The sequence below is a fragment of the Polyodon spathula genome, chromosome 1, assembly GCF_017654505.1.
Source record: "Polyodon spathula isolate WHYD16114869_AA chromosome 1, ASM1765450v1, whole genome shotgun sequence".
Classification (NCBI taxonomy): domain Eukaryota; kingdom Metazoa; phylum Chordata; class Actinopteri; order Acipenseriformes; family Polyodontidae; genus Polyodon; species Polyodon spathula.
The window spans coordinates 61,089,490-61,111,545 of record NC_054534.1 but is presented as its reverse complement, the minus strand read 5'-3'; the positions used below and the strand labels follow the sequence as shown (position 1 = coordinate 61,111,545).

Sequence of the window (22,056 nt, the reverse complement as noted above, 5' to 3'; positions counted from 1 at the left end):
ACACACGGTCACCAGTCCAAAATTAGTGCTGTAGTGCTTGTGCTGAAGTACAATTTATTACGTACAACAATGGTGAACAAGTGGTGCAGTGTTGTCTGGGTTTAGTGCTGGCTGTGCGAGATGGCTTCGGACCGTGTTGGCCATCTAGTCTACTGAACAAAAACAGTGCGTTTAGACAGACAAACACCACAGTTTGTAACAAAACACAGGTCCCCTCAGTTTTAGCGCAACCATCACAAGGAACAGATCACATCACTACGTCTCCTTGATATACCGTCAACCATGACCCCTTGGTTACCGAGTGCAACCACTCCTCCAATTCGCGGATGCCATGCAGTTTCCCTTCAGAGTCAATGGTTTAATGTACCATAGCTCCTCCACCCAAGTAGTCAGATACACTTCAAAATTCTTATAGCCTATCCTCCCTCACAAAAGACAGGCTTTCCTTGTGTGTGTGTAAGAGAGTTTTTAGAGACACTGCTCGTGTCCTCATTTCTCTCAGTCTACAACAAGGCAGACTGTCTCCACCTCCTCTGCACTCCCATTGACCAGAATCACAACTGTCTCAACTCCCATTGGCCAGGCAGCATTTCAGCAGCCTGTTCTGAAGCCTTTAGTAGTGACAGTAGCCCATGTTGCTAGCAATGGAATACAGGATAAAAATAAAACAGCATTCTTTCCTCTACTCCCGCTTAAATTCCAGAAGCATCTGGCTGGCTCATTGCACATTCTAAATAAATTCATAATTAGGTTGCCGGTACACTTAAATAACAATTGCTTTATAAAAAAAATATTGCCAAGGGTTGACTATATCAAACAGTGGAACTTCCAGTCCCAAAGAGTGAGATTTTCAGGCCGAAGGGTAAGACTTTCTAGCTGGTGTGCTATGCTTAAGGTAGGGCCTCTCACATATGGTCCAGGTTTTTAATCCAACCAGCACGTAAGAGTTTATTTTAAAATGTACACAACTTAGTGCATGTGAAACACTTAATGTAATAATATTTCCACATGCATGTTAAAAATATGATACAAACTACTACAAAAGAAGAATTTTTTAAACATGCTTCATTTATAAGCGAGGGGATTCGAAACTGGTACAAATGGAATGTGTTGCTGCGACGACGCTCCTCTGCGATTCGTGCTGTGAGTTTCACTTTCCACATGACGAGTAACGTCGTTTTCCTCTTGATTAAGGTGAACAGGCGTCCCATTTTGGACGGGACAGTCCCAATTTTGGAACACTGGTCCCAGTGTCCCCAGAACCTGTCTTGGGATAACAGAATATTGTACTTTCATGCAGGCTGCTGTCTTACTACCATATGTAACTTATTACTGTAAAATGACACTTGGTGTGACTAAAGGGAAGGTTGAACGATCAGAAGCATTAAAAAGCGGCTGTACAGCGGCGTGCAAATCTGGAGAATTACTCAACAGTCAATGTTCATATTTGCACAGAGAATTGCGGGTGGGTTTATCCACCGACTGTTGCTAAAACGAACTGGCGGCTATCTTCGTCTGAATCATCATCACTCTTGCTGCTAGGGGAAGTTAGACTACTGCAGTCTTAACAATAACTGTTCATACAGGTACCATTGTATTGTGCAGGAACTATTATCTTCATCCATGATATTTGTATATCTGCGTTTAAAACTACTTTGCTTCGTGTGTAGCTGTGAAAGCGACAATTGTGGAAATCAATGCTAGGCCTTTTTCCATCCAACTTTTAAGCTCGGCAAAACTTATGCAAATAAGAAAATATATGCGACAAACGCTATGGAAGATGGTTTACGTCGACTTAAGTTTTTACTCGCATGACAAGCTTGCTCACTAGAGGTGGTTTTATTTATTTTTTTCACTTGCAGAGACATTTTATTCGACACTTGCATGGAAAATCGCAAGGAGAGTATTTCTGGTCCTAGCATCAAATTGTTTAATGCGCAATTACTGATCGAATATAATGTTGTCTCTGCACTTGATTTGTTTATGTTAAGTTCAAAGTTTCTACTTATTCATTAAAAAAAAAAAAAAAAAGTTTAATACTGGCAAAAAACACAAGCTAAGAACATAAGAGCAAGCCACATTTTAGCACTAACATATAAAACAAATTGACCTTTTTTATTTTATGTCAGACTACTGATAAATAGTGGTAGAAAGTAGTTAATTTCCTAGTGTGTTAGTTGTTTGAATGTGTATTATGTTAAACTGTACTTTTGAAATCATGAATTTTACTTCCTCATGGAATATTCTTTTGCTATTGTAATATTGGAAAGAAAGTTTTGGAATTGGTTTTAACCCCTTTGGCAATGTTAATTTCTATCTCTCTCTTAGCCTGTCTAGCTTCCTTTTTGACTTGCGATTGCAATTCCAAGTACTCTTTGTGTACTTGGTTCCTTTTAAATGTTCTGTAAAAGTGCCTTTTTTCCTGGATATTTTTTATAATTGATCTATTAAACCATTTTGTTTTATATTTTGATTAGTCTACTTTTGGGATGTCTGTTTTGTGCCTGTAGTACTACATTTTTGAAAAATAGCCATGCTTTTTCTGTGGATGTGTTCTCTATTTTGCTCCAGTCTATTTCTATTAGTGTCTGTTTCATTCCCTGATAGCTGGCATTTTTAAAATTGTAAACCTTAGCTTTAGTCATTATCATTAATAAGAAGAACTCTAAAATATTTGGTGTTCCAAAATACAAACAAGTCAAGAGTCTAGGAAGATACAAAATTGATTACCAGCACAAAATGTGAAAGTTCTCTTACTGTTTCTGAAAAGGTGCTATTAATAATAGGCAGAAGGAAACACTTGCCTGGGAATAAGCGACATCACCATGGTTCGGCAAGTGAAAAACAACCCAAAAAACAACTTTAATTCCCAGGCAAATATTTATCATATACATATCATTTATCATAAAATATCTTCCAGTAGCACACCACAAACCTGCTATCTAAACTGCCTATGGGGGAGTGATATAATGAATGACAAAATGAAATGTACATAGATATTATACATACTGTGTGCACTATATTTGTTGTAACCGATTCAATGAGTTTCCCCGATGTTAACAGTTTCTCATAGGTATACTTGTATATTGCGTCTTCATAGCTTATTTTAATTGTTGTAACATTTTCATGGTGAACATGTTTTTTTTATTCATCTTCCAAAATTTGATATCAGGATGTCTTGAAATACTGATTTTCCACCAAAATAAGTAAGTTAACTACAGGAGGCACTAAAAACAAACAAACATGCAGTACACTCCTGTAGTTTATACCAATGTAAATATTTACTTCATTTTGCAAAATATAAACTGGATAAATGAGTGCGGTTTTGTTTTTTCTTCAATTTCATTTCTTTAAATTTCAGTTTGTGTCTTCACAGAATGTTATTGTTAGTGTCACACTTCCCAGTGACTGACCTTTTTAGGTGTAAAAACAGTCACACAAGATGCTTTCGGAAATGTGAATGGCCACCTCAGCTGGGTTATTCCAAGAAAACAATCCAAGCTTAAGGAAACATGTCGCAAGCAGTTCCTTTATAGCCAGGGAATGCTCACAGCAGGCTACTTTGACATTTGTTTGTGCAGAACAGTAGTTACGATATGTATCAAATTACTGCAAGCGTCGAGATTTAGCCTCAAACCAAGGGATCTTTTCAATACAAAAATCAACATAGCACTTTCTCTCAAGTTGCAAAGGGAAGTCATTAATCACTGCTCTGTGCAGGAGTGATAAACAAACAATGTTTTGTGGCCATATCATCTTTGAAGGAAATGTTTTATTTATTTATTTATTTTACATAGAGGTTAATTGGTAGGGCTCAGATTAAACCTTATTCGATTAAAATGTTTAAACCCTGTGTTAGCAGTCTTAAACCGTCAATGAAAAACTTGACTTGATTTACTATTTATAGGCATCTGCTATATTTTACTATTGGATTTATTTCTATATATTAGTATTCTATTACAGCGTTTCACAATGCATCAAGACCCTGTTTACATACATTTAAAAATAATAATAAATAATAATAATACGAGATGCATATAAAAACGAATGTGTTAAATGACGATATTTAGGATTTTTGTTTTACCGTTTAAAAATTTACTAGTATAACAATGGGACTATAGTACAAAAGGTCACACATACACTGGGAGATGCTGTCGGCTATCAGGCGCTATTTTACCACTAATATCGCTGCCAGTGATTAAATGGAGCTGCACAGACCAGAGATATAATACCGCAGTATCAGTGTCGCTGAACAGTGGTGCTCAATCAAATCTACAGCGATTTATTTCTAAGTCTTAATTCTAAAATTCCAGATGATGCAAAACTTTTGGCCACCAAAGCACATAGCCTATTGTGTGGTACTAACAACTACCGTTACATTTTTCTACAATACTGTAGCTGAAAGTCATGTAGTGTACACTGCTCAAGCGTGCCCAGTTCAGTTAATGACAGGCAGTATTGCAGTAAACATGCCCAGCAGTGACACGTATGCGTTTGTGTCTCAATGCTCCTTTAGGGATCAAATAAACGACAACGACGGTTGTTGTCATTCATGTGATTTCACAGTGTGACTGCTGTTGCTACACAGCTTCTGTATCCACAATAGTCAAGGGCTGGTTTAATCCAGAACTGTTAATGAGAGGTTTGAGGTTGGCATGTAAAAAATAGGAACAATGCCCACAATCTGACCTTGCTTCAAAACAGGAAAAATGTTTTAATCCAGCACATAATTATAAGCTACACCCAAAAAAAAAAAAAGTTTCATTTCATTGTACTCGCATATATACAGCTTTGGAAAAAATTGAGACCACTGCAAAATTCAGTTGGCTTGATTCATGCGCCCTTCACAAAGACAAATCTGCCCGATTCCAGCCTTGCTGAAGCACCCCCAGATGAGTCCAGTTTTCACCTTTGCCCAACACCTGGTTGTCTAATGGTTAGACAGAGACCTGGAGAGGCCTACAAGCCACAGTGTCTCGCACCCACTGTGAAATGTGGTGGAAGATTGGCGATGATCTGGGGGTGCTTCAGCAAGGCTGGAATCGGGCAGCTTTGGCATGAATCAAGCCAAGTACAAGGTTGTCCAGGAAGAAAACTTGCTTCCTTCTGCTCTGACAATGTTCCCCAACTCTGAGGATTGGTTTTTCCAGAAGGACAAGGCTCCAAGCCACACAGTCAGGTCAATCAAGGTGTGGATGGAGGACCACCAGATCAAGACCCTGTCATGGCCAGCCCAATCTCCAGACCTGAACCCCATTGAAAACCTCTGGAATGTGATCAAGAGGAAGATGGATGGTCATAAGCCATCAAACAAAGCCGAGCTGCTTGAATTTATGCGCCAGGAGTGGCATAAAGTCACCCAACATCAATGTGAAGGACTGGTGGAGAGCATGCCAAGACGCATGAAAGCTGTGCTTGAAAATCAGGGTTACTCTACCAAATATTGATTTCTGAACTCTTCCTAAGTTAAAACATTAGTATTGTGTTTTTTAAAAATGAATCTGAACTTATTTTCTTTGCATTATTCGAGGTCTGACAACACTGCATCTTTGTTATTTTGACCAGTTGTCATTTTCTGCAAATAAATGCTCTAAATGACAATATTTTTATTTGGAATTTGGGAGAAATGTTGTCAGTAGTTTATAGAATAAAAACAAAAATGTTCATTTTACCCAAACACATACCTATAAATAGTAAAACCAGAGTGTGGCAGGCTGGCGAGTGGAGAGAGGCCCAGAGACAGTCTATAGTTCAAAAAAATAATTATTTTATTATAAATACATAAAAATAAAAGGGCACAAGGGCAAAACAAAGATGTTTAAACACAAATACCTAAACAAAGAAAACAAAAAACTTACAAAAATAAGGTTTCCAGGTTGGGCAATGCCTTCACTGGATTCAAAATTTCAAAAATACAAACCACCAAAAAACCCCACCAACTTGCTTCCTCAGCTCCCTCCTCCTAAATGAGAAGCAGAGGCCTCCTTTTATGTCAGGTGGCTGGGCGCTGATTGATCGTTAATTAACCTAATCAACCCCAGCCACCTGAACATAATAAACCCAGGCAGGTAGGAGAAATTAACACCATCCCTGCCAATTTAAAAAGGGCAGAGCTTTGCTCTGCCACACAGAGAAACTGATAATTTTGCAGTGGTCTCTTAATTTTTTCCAGAGCTGTATATAAACACACACACACACACATTTTCTTACCAGGTTTCTTTAACATTATTTATATATATATATATATAAAAATAATTGGATCTGGGTCAGATCCTTATATCCAAGCAGCCTGAAAAGTCAAATTAAAACACCCCTTTCCTTAATGGATTTCCTTAAATATTGTGTGTGTTTTGCTATCCCTTCCAGTGAAGTTTTCAGTTTTCAGGTTTTTGCTTTAACATGTACAGTATGAGCAAATGTTTACAGTACCTGTAAAATTTTGGTGCAAACACCTTCATAAGTCTGTCCCAGTGTACCTGAAACTGCTTACTACACTTATACAATACACGTACACACACTCAAAGTCGCATCCCCATTAGAACATAAGCAACAGCTACACTTAGGTAAATCTCATACTCAAATTCTAAACACTTAAATCAGAGCATAATCACAATAACCAGACTAAATACGTTATCAGCACTTCATCTGTTTCTTTTGAACTTAGATTTAATTATGTCATATGTTTATAAGCGTTCAATGGCTAACCTGTAAATCAATTTGAGAGTACACTCAACGATAAGAAGTAGCCACCAAGAGCTTAAACTAAAAGTCTGCTGCCTACATTCCTGATAGACTGGGAAAATGCCAACAGGGGTCTCTGTTCTTTCCCCATCATCATCCTATCTCATGTAGGCTTTATTAGCCAATCCTGCGACAGCTCACTGGTCTCCTGTCGGCTAAGTAGGAGTGGAGCAATGTTTCTTAATAAGATCAGACCACTAACACTAAAAACATAGGGCAGCCTACTCTTCGGTCATCAAGAAATAAGATATTCTTAAAAGCATACATTTTCCCTCAATGAACTGTGTTTTTTTTTGTTAGGTTTTTTTTTTTCCTGCAAACGAGCTATTGTAATGCTGCTGATTTGTATGTGCCAGCTGTGAAGGGAGGTGCCTGTCACTGCCAGCTGAAAGCCAAATTATGTCAATGAAGTTTTTAGCTGCGAGTTGTTGTACTCCCCTGTTAAAGAAGCATGTTCTGTATTCATGACAGCTTCAGAGCAAGAAATGCATTCTGGGTTTATTATTGACATAAAATCTATTCCCTTTCTTTGGAATGTTACCCTTAGAGTATTGGGGTTTTCCAGCATTTACTTATCCTTTACCATTTTCATTTCTCTTGTGCCGTTGACCCAAACCCTGAATTGTAAACTTGGCTGCTTTTCTGGAAAGAGAATCCGCCCCTAACCAACACGTCATTAGCAAGCGCACAAAAGCTCAGTGTGGTATTCTCCCGTGTGGTTTCTTTTGTTTCGGCCTCTCAGTCACGCGCTTAGAGCCTGGAGGAAGGGCTACATCAAAAATTAAGCACCACGGATGAAGCCTATGGCCAAATTTATCTTTCACTCATGCCCCGAGCGCCCATCACAGTTCATTAAATCCTTCATTGCGGATTCTCCGTGCTGAATTGCATTTTTAGCGATGGCTGCCCTCTATTTTAGCAGCTGGAACAATTATCTGCTTTACAGATTTTGTGATCTCATCATGCTAAGTTTCCTATTACTGGCAACAGCTGCAGCCTTTGAATAAACTTCAAATTTTACTCTCCAAAAACCTGTCAAGCTACGCCAAACCCCCCTTAAATAGATTTTTGTTTATTTAAAAAAACTTAAACAAAAAGTTGCTGTTAATTAAAATAAAGATTTCTTGTTTTTACAAAAAAGAATACATACAGATACGTTGGTCAAAAAGTCCAATGTGGGGAAACAACACCACAACCACCACACTGGTATTGTACCATTTTGAAACGGGCACGAGTCAGCTCCTCAGAATGTCAGCCAACGTTATGAAGCGCTCTTGGCATGCAGGTCATTCAGTAGAAAGCTCCACTTAACGCTCTGCTTACTGAGCGTACCACTGGTCTGCAATGTGCAGCAAACTAGAGGCTAACAAACATCTAAACAGTATATTTCATATTAAACCAAAAGCAGAATGTTTCTAAGAACGTAACAGCTGTGTTTAATTAACAGGAAATTAAGTCAGACCACTCTGCAGTCATTCACCCCTTCTGTGAATAACATGCTCAGCATTTTGGTAACTTACTGATAATAGTATTGAAACCACAAGATTTCATAAAATAAGTCTTCAGCTTTCATATTGGTTGAGTTTCTGGGATATATATGTCTTTTTCTCTACAAACAAACAGTCAGGCATGGCAAAGGCTCAACCTATTGAGGCAAGCATTCCAAAAGCCACTTCTAAGACCTGTAATCTCCTCCTCCAGCTGGCAATTCCTAACTCAATACCTGCCTTTGTGGGGGATGGGGAGCAGTAAGTGGGGGAGGGTGTGGTCACAGGCAGGTATTTGGCATCTACAGTATGGAAGAATGATGCTGTGTGTGTGTGTGAAGTATAGAACTGAAGTTACAGGTTTGCAAACCTAGCTCAGCCACCAACTTCCTATCTAAACCATGTGGCTGTCTATTCCACCTCCCCAGTGAACATGCCCTCAGTGAAAGCTATGTGTAGAATTCCAGTTCAAGTGGACCAATAGGCATTTCCACCATGATACATAAAGACCTTTGGCCTAGACTAGTTTCTAGTTTCACGTTAAAGCTTGTTTCAAAGGCTTTCTATCATACACTGTACTGTTAAAGTGGCTTACTGAATAAATCCCAGAACATCCCCTTCCTTACAATAACCTCTGGTGAAGGCCTCAGCCAAACTGTCTACTATATAGCTCAAAAACCCTCCCTGATAAATTGAAAATTTCATTCAACAAGGCGAAGAACAAAAATGGTGTATTTCTTGCAATCTATAAATCTATAACGGGTGTTAACATGTTTTTTCATAAGATGTTAGCGTAACTAGATCTGTTCAGAAATTAAAGTAATAAAACGGCAACCTTTGAAATAGCTGTGGACCTAGGATTGCCAAAAAGTCCTGGTTAGGAATATTTTTGTGTATTACTTAACCAACAGTAACATGAAAAAGTAGATATCTAACACACACAAAACATTCCGCTACTCTCAATGAGTTGTGCAAAAAGAATGCCTGAAGTTCCATCAGTTGAACAATCTCTTCTGTAGATACATAGACATATACTCCCAGACTAAGAATGTCTTGTACGTTTTACAGCATTTGGACCAGTGATTCTCTACATATGCAAAATTCTAAAGTGGGAGGGATGTACAGTACATACAAAGCCCGCTTTCACTACATACTTACCGCTGGTGATATGCATGCTCACCCGGGGGTGTTTAAAGTTTACAATAAAATATGTAAAAAGAGAAAGATTTGATTTTTGAATAAGCTTTATATACCTCTATTTCCACCGACTGCAGCGCTAGGTCACATGGCGGTTTCAGAGCTTTGGGTCTGGTGGCATACCAGTATGTTGTGAGAGCAGCAAAGGCTCCGAAGCCCATGAGCGTGTTTGTAGGAAGAGTTCGAACATATTGCCTGACCTCTCCAAACTCAGGCAGTCGCAGTTGTCTTAGCAGTTCAGGTGCTTGCATTATGTGACTATTTCAGAATCTGCAAAGACAAAAGAAGGACAGTATTTAACTTCAGAACTTAAAGCTGCAGCGCCCCACAAACATGTTTAATTTAATAATACAAGTAAATAGTATTCTACCGTGCCTTAACAAAAACGTAGCCTTTTCTGCACATTTGTATAAACTACTTGACTTCCTCATTTATTTAAATTCTTCACCAAGGGCAAATCTGCTTGCCCCCACATTTACTGTATGTGAGCTAAACAGTCACGTGGATGACATAACCTGCATCAACAGAGTAGTAACATTTACAGTACAGTTCGTGTAAACTATATTCATTACAAGGTTGAACCATTCCGATCAATGCTGGGCTGATACCTGTTTGACTTCTCTCCTTTTTAATTTCATTACTGTATTGAAATGCTTCACTATGTTCAGAAGCAGGATTTGTTTGCACATTTTCTTTTTTGGTCATTGTTTCTGATATGCAGCGTGTACTGTACATGCTTGGACTTTTCTAGACGCGATTTCCACCCTACAATATTCTGCTGATCTGGCACCCAATAAACAAATGCTCTTCAAGATATGTTTCAAAAGAAACTACAGGGTTGTCATTTCCATGTCATTGATGAAGTACTGAACTTCAAACTTTAGTTAGGCTTTCTTGATGTTTCGATAGCTCTGTCACCACTGCTACACAACCACAACCAAGGTGTGCTATTTCAGTCAGAGAGATCACACAGGGTAAACCTTTGACACACTGTGGTGCAAAGGGAGAGTCATATCACTTAACTCATTCCAGAAAAACCTGTTCTATCATACATACCATTATTATTTTTGTTTTGTTTTGTTTTTTTTTTTACACACACACACACACACACACACACACACACACACACACACACACACACACACACACACACACACACACACACACAAACAAAACTACCAATTCTTACTACCAGCCTTGCAAGAAAGAACAAGCAATTTGTAAAAAAGTTCTGAATGTGTTTTGACAAGTCAAATGAAGAATTGTATTGCGGTCCGACTACAGCTGTACAAACAGTGAACTGCTCAATCTACATTTGTCAATCCCGTACTGCATCCACAGATCAAATCTGTTTATAAAGCGAAAGAAGGTCATATTCAGTAGTATAAAACAGCTCAATCTCTCGTCTTTGTCTGCATTTTCAATACACCTCAACTGTCTAGAAATGACGGCAATGAAAAATTCAAGATCATTTAAAAATGAACAATAAGCTCACTCTGAACTGATCGGCAAAAAACAAGTACACCGACATCTTTGCAGAGACCTTACAACACCTTGCTCTCCAATAGTTTCTCTTCTTCAAGGGACAGCCTTTGACTCAGTTTCAGTGGAAACCGAATCAAAGTGTTCTGTCACTGCCACAGTGACTGCTTAAAAAGCAGCCGGCAAGCTTACCAGGTCATAGGACCCTTCAATGTCAACTCCGGTATTTGTTTTTAAAGGTCAGGAGAACACAGCAACTCAGGCATGGTTCTACCCAATACTCCAAAACCAACAGCATTAAGCCAAGCTTAATCTACAACCTAAACAATATTTGGCACTGCAGCGAAAACTCTGGCGTTCCTGCGTCGAAACTTTCAAAATTCCACAGAATCGGGGAAACGTGGAATTACAATAGAAAACCAAACGCTAATGGAATCCACTGCAAATGCATTACAAATTGTTTTTGAATTGGCATTCAGCCTATCACAATGACTCTGTTAGACAAAGAGAAAAAAATATCTATAAAAATGACGACATGCCAATGGAAAGATGATAAAAAGCCACTATGTCAGGCAGCTTTCTGCAACAGTTGCAGCAGTGTTCCCCAGTAACTACAATGCCACTGTATTTCTGAAAGAAATGTTTTGTGATCCCACTCACCACCATGTGTGATCCTCCAGTTCTTAGCTGACATTAACACACTGCTGCACCTCGGCAGGCTCCCAAAGCATGAAGAAGTGTGGCTTGTCAGCTGGTGTTCCCTCATTAGCCAAGGTCTGTGAGGGCATGTGTCACATGGCAAGCTCCCCCCCCCACCCCCCCCAAAAAAAAAAAAAACGCCTACCAGGCTAAAGGTAACTAGACAGCAAACCGCAATCCTTACTTGGCTTATGAGGAGAGCAAGCCAATGACAGGGAAGGCAAAGAGTCACCCCACAACAGGGCACTGGCAGGAGACGTTGTGACAGGGTGGACAGGCAGAGAAACTCAGCCAGCTACTTCTGTGACATTACAAAAGCTATCAAATATACTTCCCCAATGTCTCCACTGTCAGCTGTTTAAATATATGAGACCTGACCTGACAACCAAAGTCACTCGTTTTTCCACATCATGCATTTGATATATGTTGGTGGTACATCACTGGAATGCCATTGGAGTGCCAAGTTGATTCTGATAGCTTTTACTAGACCAATGTGTCAGTGTAAGACGCAACAAGTTTTAACATTGTCTGGGTAAAAGCAGGATGAAGAAGAAATATTTAAATTCCTGGGTTGTTTTTGATTCTAGCTAAGTTATTCTGAACTGTAACCTTGCAAGTCAGTTTTGAACTCCAAACCTAAAATCTAAGGCGCAATTACAATAATAAAAATATCGAGAGAGAACAGTTGTTTCATTATTACTCCACAGTCCCAGGGTCTCACTCAGGACACAAGTAAAGCAAATGCTGTGGCGATGCCTAATTTGTAACCCACAGTAATACATGTGGAGCCGTATATTATTGTGTAACTATTCTAGTAACGCTTTAAAAACTATTATGAATAATAAATTGATTACATTGGTTTATGCATATTAATTAAATATATAAGAGTTATTTTTTTTCCTTATTCGTGTTGACTTGTACCAGTTGGGGTTCCAAGCAAAGTACACGGTACATTGGGAATACATTCAATCAGTTTACATTTTGTTGTTTTGCCAGTGCAATGTTTACATTCTGCAAAAGGTAGCAGGACACAAACTAGCACTAAAGCTAGTTACAATCTAGTAGCCAAGCATACTATCAGTCTTCTATCAGACAGGCAGACACTGCCTTGCCCGGAGATGATTTCTGACTAACAGACCAGGGAGTTTATAAATAGGCTACTTACAGTACGTAACAACGCGTTGTAGGTATTTTGGAAAAGTCCACCACAGTCCTTGTGCACTGCAACACCTGGTTCCCTTACATAAACACTCAGTACATCATGTACGACCTTGTATATCCAGGGGTTAACCAGGCAAACCCAGTGAACTGTGCTGCCACAGGAATGTGCACCCAGGTTCAATGGAACGTGGAGGGGGGGAGGGGGCTCTCCTCATCACGGAAACTAAATTGGACCTCCCAAGGATACCGCAACTCTGAACAGAACAGCAGCATTTAAAACAACCTATTGGCCAATGGCATTCCATTGCAAAACACTGCAAAACACAAATACACATACTTATTGCAAGTTGAAGCCTGTCAGTATTATCAAATCACTTGTACACCATCTTTTGAGTTTTCCTCTACATGTATCCATTTTTTTCTTTTACTATTTGGAGGAATTACAAAAAGGTGATTTCAGTTACGAGCTTCTAGAACGACTGTTCCAAAGGTTCCACAACCTATAGGGAATTCCATTGGTACCGATTTCTAAAACACAGCCTAAGCATAACAAGCACATTAATAACCTTTGAAGCCGTGCAATGGGTGTTTTAAAATAGTAATAGCAGGTGGCAGCAACTGCCACCAAAGAAAGCAAGTCACCTTTTACCCAAAAAACTAAAACTGACCCCTGTCAGAGTGAGTGGAAATCATTTCAGTCAGAAAGGTATCAAGGTCTTTTTTAAAAAAAAAAAAAAAAGCTGTTCTCTTAATTGTCAGCCACTTGTACTACCATGTACTGTTACAATGGAGCAAGGTTAAAAGCTATTACATGTACAGTGTTTAGCATGTTATTTATATATATATATATATATATATATATATATATATATATATATATATATATATATAGACACACACACACACACACACTAGGCTGAAAAAGACTCTTTCTATAGGTGTTGTAAAAAACAGCTTGAAGTTCATTTTAACCACCAACTGCAACAAGCCATTGTCAATAAACTATGGTAAGATTTTGTAAACGAAACACAAAATTAACAATCTGGAAAAAGGAAGCTTGTGGGTAACTTGTCAGGCTAAACATGTTCACATCTGGCTTTCAGCATACTGTGACTCACTAGCAATCGGCCAATTTGGATTCATCTCCAGAAATCACAAAATACTGTACATCCACTGAGATGTGCTATTTGTGGACAACAACAACAACAACAACAACAAATAATAATAAACAACCATTAACTCTATTTGTATTGCTTTGGCTTTACCGGCAACTGACCATTCACAATAGTGTTATGTATTTACAACCTGGTACCGGTGTTGTGTTATTTTCTGGTACGAGTTAAAGTGGTATACCGTGTACACAGGGTTGCCATATTTCTGCAGAGTTTATAGCCCAAAGTCACTTAAAAAATAGCCCAATTATGTTATAACTGAAAGCAAGCTTATTAACATGCAGGACTTTTCATAAAAAAAACCCAAAAAACAAAAAAAACAATCAAAAACTTTAATAAATAGATACCTAGTATAAATTTGATAAAAGCTACAAGCCCCAGTACAGCCCATCCACACGTCACTATCAACAAATTCGTACATCCTAATCAACATTCATCCCAAACCAGCAACGAAATTACAGCGTGATCCCTTTATTGAAATACTAATGCTAGTACTGTATCCCAAACAATATTTAAAACATGAAAACAGTTCAATCTTTTAAAGTTATTCCACTAATCTAATTACATTACCAACACGCGACCGCTTAGTATTTCCCGCGGCTGTTTTTGAAGTAGCCCAATTCCGCGGACCTGGCAACATTGCGTGTACTGCGCTTGCCCGGGCATGCGCAAATGCCTTCTCAAAAAAGGAAACGCCCAGCTGAAAGGTGTACCATGAATGGAGTTTGCGTGCCCCAATTATATATATATATTATATATAATATAGATATATTATTATATATATATTATATATATATATATGAAAAAAACCACATTCAGCAAACATATGTGACTAACTAATGAGTAAAGTACAGCCTGTCTTGTTCGTTGTGATTTTTGCAGTAGTCAATCACAGCATTGACATAGTACCACTTTCTGACGTTAAAACAGTCAAATTTTGGTACACGTATCACACTCTGACAATGTATCACTTTCTGGCCCTACACCGGTATCCTCAGGTACGGACGGTTTCTCGCGGTTTCGCATTCTCCCAGCTTTGTCTGTGAAAAGCACATCCAATTCAATACTTATTGGATCTGCAATTTAATCGCCACAATGTGTGTACAGTTCTGATTAGCCAGCAATCCTTATTCGCGAATGACTCATAATCTACCTCACCCTTGACTGGGACACGTCAGTTGATAATCATTTCTAAACCCACGCCAAAACCGAAACAGCCCATTGTACTAGAATGAGAAGTGTCTTATGAAATTATCTGAGTCAACTTGGATCTTACTATTGTTTACATTCCGTGTCCACAAAGGACCTAGATTGATTTCGACAGGAAATATAGTAATGTATAAAACCAAAACTCACACGACTTCACATCACATTAAATTAAGCTTTAGATTTAAAAAAAAAAAAAAAAGGAATCTAAAAACAAAATAAATTTTTGTAACGCCATAAAGTACTGAATCACGAATACTTTGCCCAATGCACAAAAGCGTACTAAAACAACAAGCTGTTTAAATTACAGTACCAACCTCATACAGTGTGTTGCAACTCCTTCTTTAGAAGAGACCAGACCATGTGTATATATCTTCACCGGGAAAACCACTTCTTGTCTTCAATATTCGCAAACCTGGTATTTAGCCAATCAAAAGCGTTCTTTTATCGACATTGTATGTCACAATCAAACTCGAAATGTGATTGGGTTGAACTCCGGTGCCGTTCAAATCCAGCCTTGTTTTTTTTTTTTTTTTGGGGGGGGGGGGGGGGGGTTGCCGTGACCTTTGTACATACTTCCAAGTCCAGAAGTTACTTACCCTACCCCAACAATGTCACCCGACCGTCATTTTAAATAATATCGTTTGGAGCGTTTTTTGGTATTGGACAACGATTGTGTGATATTCTCACACACTGTTTGGTTAGTCAAACACCGTTGGGATATTTGTCTTACAAAGTGTCTGTTCCACTTAGATGTCACAAATAAGCTAATGTACAAATCAAGGAAACTTGATCAAGGTAAACACACTTTACTGGTACTTACTTTAATGCTATTAGAAAGAGTAAATCACATTGAAAGTTAAAAACAAATGTTTTTCCATGCCCTCTAGTGGCTAATAAAATTATTTTATTTCAAAATGCTAATGAAAAATAGTACAACTATATATATATATATATAGTCAACATGATATTTTTCAAGTAGCATTAAAACTTTATTTTATTAATATATATATATATATATATATATATATATATATATATATATATATATATATAAACATTTTTCAATTAGCAAATTAGGTTTTGATGAAGCCTGTTTTTCATGTGCAATTTTGCATTTAATAATATGTAATGTGAGTGATATTGCACATGTAAAACAAAGCTTTGCCAAACAAGTATGTCAGTACTATAGTACTTTGAGACCTTCCTGAGCAAAAAGCAGTGACTTTATTGTATATGTACACACATAAACAACAAATACGAGATAGAATACAGTCTAGAATTACAAATCTGTTTGAGTATTATTACTGAAGCCTGTTTTAAGTAACAACTGTCTTTCGTGTATGCTGAGGTGGTTCCAATTTCAGAGAGGATTCCCCATGACAATTATATTTAGGCCTGTTTCTAATAATTCCAATAATGCACCATCTTTGTGATTGGTAATTATGTTCATTTAACTGCCTACAACTGGCCTCCTCCTGTAGCTACAGTATTATAAATGTCTATGTATAAACCATTAATTTCCATTTGGTGGATTTCAGCCATAGGTCTAATTGCTGGTTGTACAGGAAACTTTTAGGGTTGAGAAAGAAAACTGGAAAGCTGTAGAAAGCTGAAGGTCATTCTTAGAGTGATAAGGATGCAGTAAAGGTGAAACGAACTTAAAACTTAACCATTTTTAGGTTCTTCCAAGACTGGTTCTAATAGGACCAAATGAAAGCTTAGTGCTGCAGACCCTACAGCTATGTTCAGTTTTGCAAGCCATGGGGAAGAGCCACACCTCCTTGGAAACATGCTCAGCCATCATCGCACAAAATAAAAAAGGTTTTAGCAGTCGTCAGATAGCCAACAGAGGTTATGCCAGCCAAAGCACATTGTCTAGGTGTGGCAGGACAGCGCTGTGGCCCTAGATTTTACTGGCAGGAAAGAGACTCAGAGACACAGAAGCTACAGTTTTAGCACAGTATGTGGCCATTCACCAATTACCATTCAATTACCTAATTAGGGAATGGTCACACCTGTGATTGTTGGCAGGGGTAGATTTAACCCCATCCCTGCCAACCATATACCTATTTAGACTATTTACTTACCTCCCCCCACACATGGCTGCCACCGGCCACCTGCTCCCTTGAAACACCAGCCTTCTCCAACATTGTCCATCTTTCCTCCTTTGGATTGTTCTGGGTGGCTTGGCAAGTGGATTGGTCGTGGCGTGGACAGGGCATTGGGAGAGCAGGTTGGTGACTCGGCAGGTGCATCAACTGGCAGAGGTGCATGAACCGGCCACCATGGAGTGACGTCTGGGCCACTAGGGGGAGCAGGGCAGAAGACCAGGTGACCGACTGTGCCTGGTGAAGCAGAGAATCGGAAACCAGTCCCAGTGACTAGAGGTCAGGACACCAATGCCGGGTGTCCAGGAGCCCAGGTGGTCAAGGGCTCTGACTCCTAGGCACTGAGTTGGGACACGGGGGCCAGTCACAGTTGTGGTGTTAGCAGTCCCCTCACCTCCTCCTTCGGCTGAGGTGGTCCTGGGTCTTCTGTCAGGGGCGCCCGTTTAACCCCCGTGGTTACCCCTGGGCTTTTATAAGGGGTGCCAGTTTAACCTTTTTCGTTTGACTTTTGACCCGTTTGACTTTTCACCTCTCAGGGCTTATTTACAGAGGTTGGCCCCAACGCTGGCAGCGGCACGGGACAACGTGGCAGCACTAGGATTATCCAGAAATGTAAGACTAAAGCTGCACCCAGGTCTGGATGCCCAAAAGTCAGCACTGCTCACCAGGATCGCCATCTGTACCGGTCAAGTTTGAGAGATAGGGCGGCCAGTAGTGTACACATAATGTGACAATGAAAAGAAAAGGGACTCTTGGAGAATGATCTGGTGTCAGAGAGGCCTGCCAAGAAGCCCCATCTGAGTAAAATTGCCTGAATCATAGCACATACAAAGACTGGACCACAGATTTTCTCTGACTAGTCCCCTTTTGGCTGTTTTGGAAACCGAGGTGGGTAGACTTTGAAGGCGCAAAGGAGAAAGACACAAGCCAGAGTGTTCCAATCCCAACGACTTTGTTACATACGTTTGTGTTGAACTGTATATTGCGTTTGTTACGTACGTTTGTGTTGAACTGTATATTGCATTGCTCTCAGCAAATTGTGTGCAAGGCTGTTGCACAATCCCGTAGCTGTGCTGTCCACATGCGTGGGAATGATTCTGTCTGTAGCCTGATGTTTCACTGTTCGGGATTATGCATGCAACGTTGCACCAGTGATGACCCCAACCCAGAACAGAGTCAAGGGATTCGATGGATTCAGGGGATCGTTGGGCGCAGACAGACAGCCTCCTGATTGGACAGTACAATTCTCCCTTTATTACATTGTTGTAAATGCTGTAGGGTCGGGAGGGTTATAAAAGCGCAGCATGCAAGTTAGCTGGGGGCAGTTGGAGGTGGTGTATTAGAAAAGTACTATGTGTAGTCACTGTGAGTACCCTGCAGAATTACTGTAACCTGTTATACCCTGCTGTAACAATAAACAAGTTATTGTTTTGGAAGATTGTTCCTTCATTGTTAATTCATCATTAATTCATTACAATATGCTGTATATTATATTTATTATTTTAATTAGATGTGATCCAACAGGGACAATATATTCAAATTTCTACTTGTTTTTAATGTGTGATAATTGAGATTATCCATTGCCATAATATTTCTAACCTTTATATATCCTGTTTACCACCATATGTGTTGCATATCTATAATGTGGCATTTATTCTGTTTTTATACTGTTACATTTAAAATGTTCTTAATTAAGCAAGTGATTCACTGCAGTGAAAGTGGTAGATGGTTTGTTTTTGTAAATGTTGCAAAACAAATACAACGTAACCCCCACCACCACCCCCAACCCCCCATGTCGAGGTCCCGGGGAGCGTAAAGGGAACCCTTGTAGAACATATTTAGTCCTTGTAACATCTTGCATATAATCAGGAATATTCTTAACAACTATGAGTCAGTGATTTGAAATTTCTTTATATAAAATAAGTGTGACCCATAAGAAGTCACTTGGTGTAATAATTCCCTTTTAATGTTTTAATTTTTAATAATTAGATTTTTACTTTAAAAAAAAAAGAGAATCCAAAATATATTAAATTCTGTTTCAGGGGACATTGTTGTCACAATGAAAGAGACGTGCTCTGTAAAAAGATAAATCCTACATTGTTTTTTTTTTTTATTGTGTTTTTTTCAAATTTATTTATTTATTTATTTTTAATTGCTCTTCTATGCTTTTACAAGAGGTTTTTTTATAAGAGAAAGTCAGATCTGCTTTTAAAGTCCTTGTCATGTCTTATAGCATCTGGCCACACGGTGGCACTGCGCGGTAAAAACAGTCTGCAAACACACGCAACCCTAATTTTACCAATGAAAGGATTTGGATAAGCCAGATAGCTACAGTACATACAATACACTACTGATCACCCTACAGCAGTATGGGTACACATGTGTGAGGCATTTTTTGCTCATTGACAGAAATGGGCTTCCTGAATACAAGCTGTTGGTGACTTTCTTCTGAGAACTTTCTTCTGATAATGTGAATTCTCAGAAGACTAGAAAGAGACAGTGCGCTTGTGTTATATGTCTTTAACGCCCGCTGCCATTGTTATTATTACAGGATGCTGCAGAAACTAAATGCTGCAATACCAGTGGTGCTAATTGAGATCATATGCGGGGTGACGTTATACTGGAAGCGAATGGGAAGAGATAACCAAGCACTGACATCACACTTCTGGCATTGCAAAATAATAAATAGGCTTCACTAAGTGCAAATTAAATCTGGAAACCAAAAATATTAACAAAAGAAGAGGTAAATTTGGGGAAGAGGTAAATATTGTTTAACATTTTTGTGGGTATGTAAAGATTTAAAACGTCTTTTTTTTTCATTCAAAGGATTAGAATCTTTAACCGTAAAATTCAATGTAATCGCTGGAGAAAAAAAAAGTATGCAATGTTCCAATTAGATTTTTATTTTATTTTTTTTTTAAATCTAGTTGCGGTTCCGTTTATTTGCCACATGGGGGCGTAAATTGACTACTTACTTGTAGCATCCAATTCAACCATCTGTAATTGATCTGAGGATTTTGATCTTCAAAGTTACCCTCTTGTGACTGTGAATTACACGTGTCATACTGATGCTGGTGATTTTGTTAAGGTTCCCCTCCATATTGCTGTAACATATGTGTTCCTCGTATTATTATTTATTATTATTATTATTATTATTATTATTATTATTATTATTATTAGTAGTAGTAGTAGTAGTAGTAGTAGTAGTATGATTATCCAATCCACATACAGAGAGCACTATCTCCATGGCTAAATATCAACAGCACTGTGCAGCACATTATTTTATGAACGGCAAACAGGACCAGTCGATATGCAGTCAGTAGCAATGGGTCACTGATAGGGGAAGATGATAGATACAAGGATTGTGGCATCTGATATATGAATAATAATTTAAACCACGAGTGCATGCTTATTTGTGCAGTGGTTAAGATGCTTGCTTTAAGATTGCATTGTTGCCAGTTTGAGCACATGCTTCCAAACCGTTACATTTGAAACTGCAACACTATGTTGGCATAATAGTTGACCCACTTATACCAGCGCAACAGACTGTCTCTGCTCAATAATGTAGCTTATTTCAAACTCAGACCTCCAAGCAAGAGAGGCTGTTAGCCTTCATGTCTCCTGAAGCAGATACATCTTTTCGTAGTATTTCTGGATTGGCTTCTGTTAATTTTTTCTCAGCATGTGGATATCCCTTGAGTGTCCAGGTCCAGTCACTGAAAGGATGTCTGCAAAAAGTCAGGAATGCCCTAGCTACCTTGATTAACCGCTGGCACAGTTCAACACCCCTTTCTCTGTCTCCACAGCGAAATGTAGGAGGATGTGAATGTATGTGTCTCACGACCTAATTGCTGCATGTGAGGACATTCTTGTCAGATTGGTCCTCAGAAGAAATTATTGATAATAAATAAATAAAGTATATTCAATTGGGTCTTTAACAATTAGTAGAAAAAAAGAAAATGCACTTGCTCTGCATGTTTGTTTTATTGGCTCGCCAATTGCTATATTTCTATTGAGATAAAAACACGTGTTTCGTGTAACCTTGTACGTTTATTGTCTCCAATTCGTAAATATTATGTTTTATGCTGAAAACAACATGTAATACTGTATTCACGAAACTGTTCTAATTGGTTGTTGAAGTCATAACTCATGCGCCACAGCCTTGTGAATACCCATACCGTAAAATGTATCTAACTCTTTCACTTCGAGACGTCTAGAGATTTTGACTGGCCTGTGGATGGGATAGGCGGTGTTAAAAAAAAAAAAACAGATTGTTCCTTTGTTTGTTCTTTGCCCAACCATATATGAAGACGTCTTCAATTTCGTTTTATTCCCAAGTTAAATAAATAAAACAATTGTCAGGTTACCATAAAAGCAATTCCCAGCTTTACGAATGTTATATTATTTATTAATGTGATAATTATTATTTGTTTGATTCTCAGTAAAACAGATATACATTGAAATATTTATTTAATACGCATTGGCCCCGATCACAGTAAAGATGGTTATAATGCAGAATGAAAATGTATGTGTGTTAAATCATGCAGGAGAAATGATGTATTCGTCATATGCTGTATAAGCATACCGTTGCTGTACCGTTCTCAGTTTTCAGTAATATAATTGTAAATATAGTTTAAAAAGTGAACTAAAATGAACACGGAAGTGTTTACAAATGTATTACTGAGTTCTTAGACTTGTAGTGGTCTAAATGTAAGGTTGCATTTAAATGTACTGGCACTTCCCAACAAAACACTGCTCGTTCATCGACTACATGTGCATCGCTATCCTATAGAGAGCAAG

At 38.5% G+C, this 22,056-nt stretch overlaps 1 protein-coding gene across 3 annotated transcripts in view; it reads right to left on the bottom strand.

Annotated features, from left to right (window-relative positions):
- The window catches only part of LOC121320469 (long-chain-fatty-acid--CoA ligase 1-like), a 35,295-nt gene extending 19,737 nt beyond the window's left edge, over positions 1 to 15,558 (bottom strand). For 2 of the 3 annotated variants that reach the window (XM_041258815.1, XM_041258824.1), the window contains exons 1-2: positions 11,568 to 11,673; positions 9,482 to 9,695 (exon numbers count right to left, since the gene is read on the bottom strand). In XM_041258815.1, the coding sequence (XP_041114749.1) occupies positions 9,482 to 9,676 (195 nt within the window). In that variant the 5' untranslated portion in view covers positions 9,677 to 9,695; positions 11,568 to 11,673. Of the gene's footprint in view, positions 1 to 9,481; positions 9,696 to 11,567; positions 11,674 to 15,462 lie in introns of those variants that run through there. The other variant, XM_041258832.1, reaches the window with a different exon arrangement.
- Between the last annotated feature and the right edge of the window lie 6,498 nt (positions 15,559 to 22,056).